Genomic DNA, 609 nt, shown 5'->3' with positions numbered 1-609 from the left:
ACCCTCCTTAACCTATTTACTCTCTGTTCTCTCCCTCTCTTCAACGCCCCTCCTCACCCCCCAAAAAGAGAAAAAAGAGAGAGAGAGAAAAAAAAAATCACATTCTTACATCTCAGAACTAATACCTTGTTTCTCACTCCACAGTACATCGAAAAACGTTTCGACTCAAAGGGCCTGCGTTCCTTCACCGTATTCACAACGTTTATCGGAACGTTTTTCTACCTCGGTTTAGTCTCGTATTCCCCGTCACTTGCCATGGAGACTGTCACAGGGTTTCCCGCGTGGGCCTCCATTATAATAATGGGGATAATATGCACCATTTACTCCTCTTGGGTAAGTGTAGTGGTCTGGAGTTATTTGTTGTTTATTCGAAAGGTCGAGACATTGAATGGGGCTTCGAGACTTAAATGAGCAAGAAAGGTTTCCTTTTTTTTGGGGGTGTTCGAGTCGGATTTCGAAAAGGGTTTGTCATGAATTTTTGGTCGTGGCTGTTTTTTTTTTTTAATGTACGTATTTAATCTTCTTTTTAATTTCCTTTGTGCTTTTTTGGTTCCCATTTCTTCTCTTCTTCCTTCCTACGTCTTTTTCAGTCTCACCTCCCCTCCTTCT

At 41.7% G+C, this 609-nt stretch overlaps 1 protein-coding gene across 1 annotated transcript in view; it reads left to right on the top strand.

Annotated features, from left to right (window-relative positions):
• LOC119588308 (sodium-coupled monocarboxylate transporter 2-like) overlaps window positions 1-609 on the top strand; it is a gene marked incomplete in the record, with an annotated part of 8,718 nt that overhangs the window by 1,569 nt on the left and 6,540 nt on the right. Inside the window, 1 exon segment of the mRNA XM_037937001.1 lies at window positions 145-333. Coding sequence (XP_037792929.1) covers window positions 145-333 — 189 coding nt within the window.

The sequence above is a fragment of the Penaeus monodon genome, chromosome 23 (genome assembly GCF_015228065.2).
Source record: "Penaeus monodon isolate SGIC_2016 chromosome 23, NSTDA_Pmon_1, whole genome shotgun sequence".
Taxonomy (NCBI): domain Eukaryota; kingdom Metazoa; phylum Arthropoda; class Malacostraca; order Decapoda; family Penaeidae; genus Penaeus; species Penaeus monodon.
The sequence above is the reverse complement of the archived record's forward strand: the minus strand, read 5'-3'. Positions and strand labels throughout refer to the sequence as shown.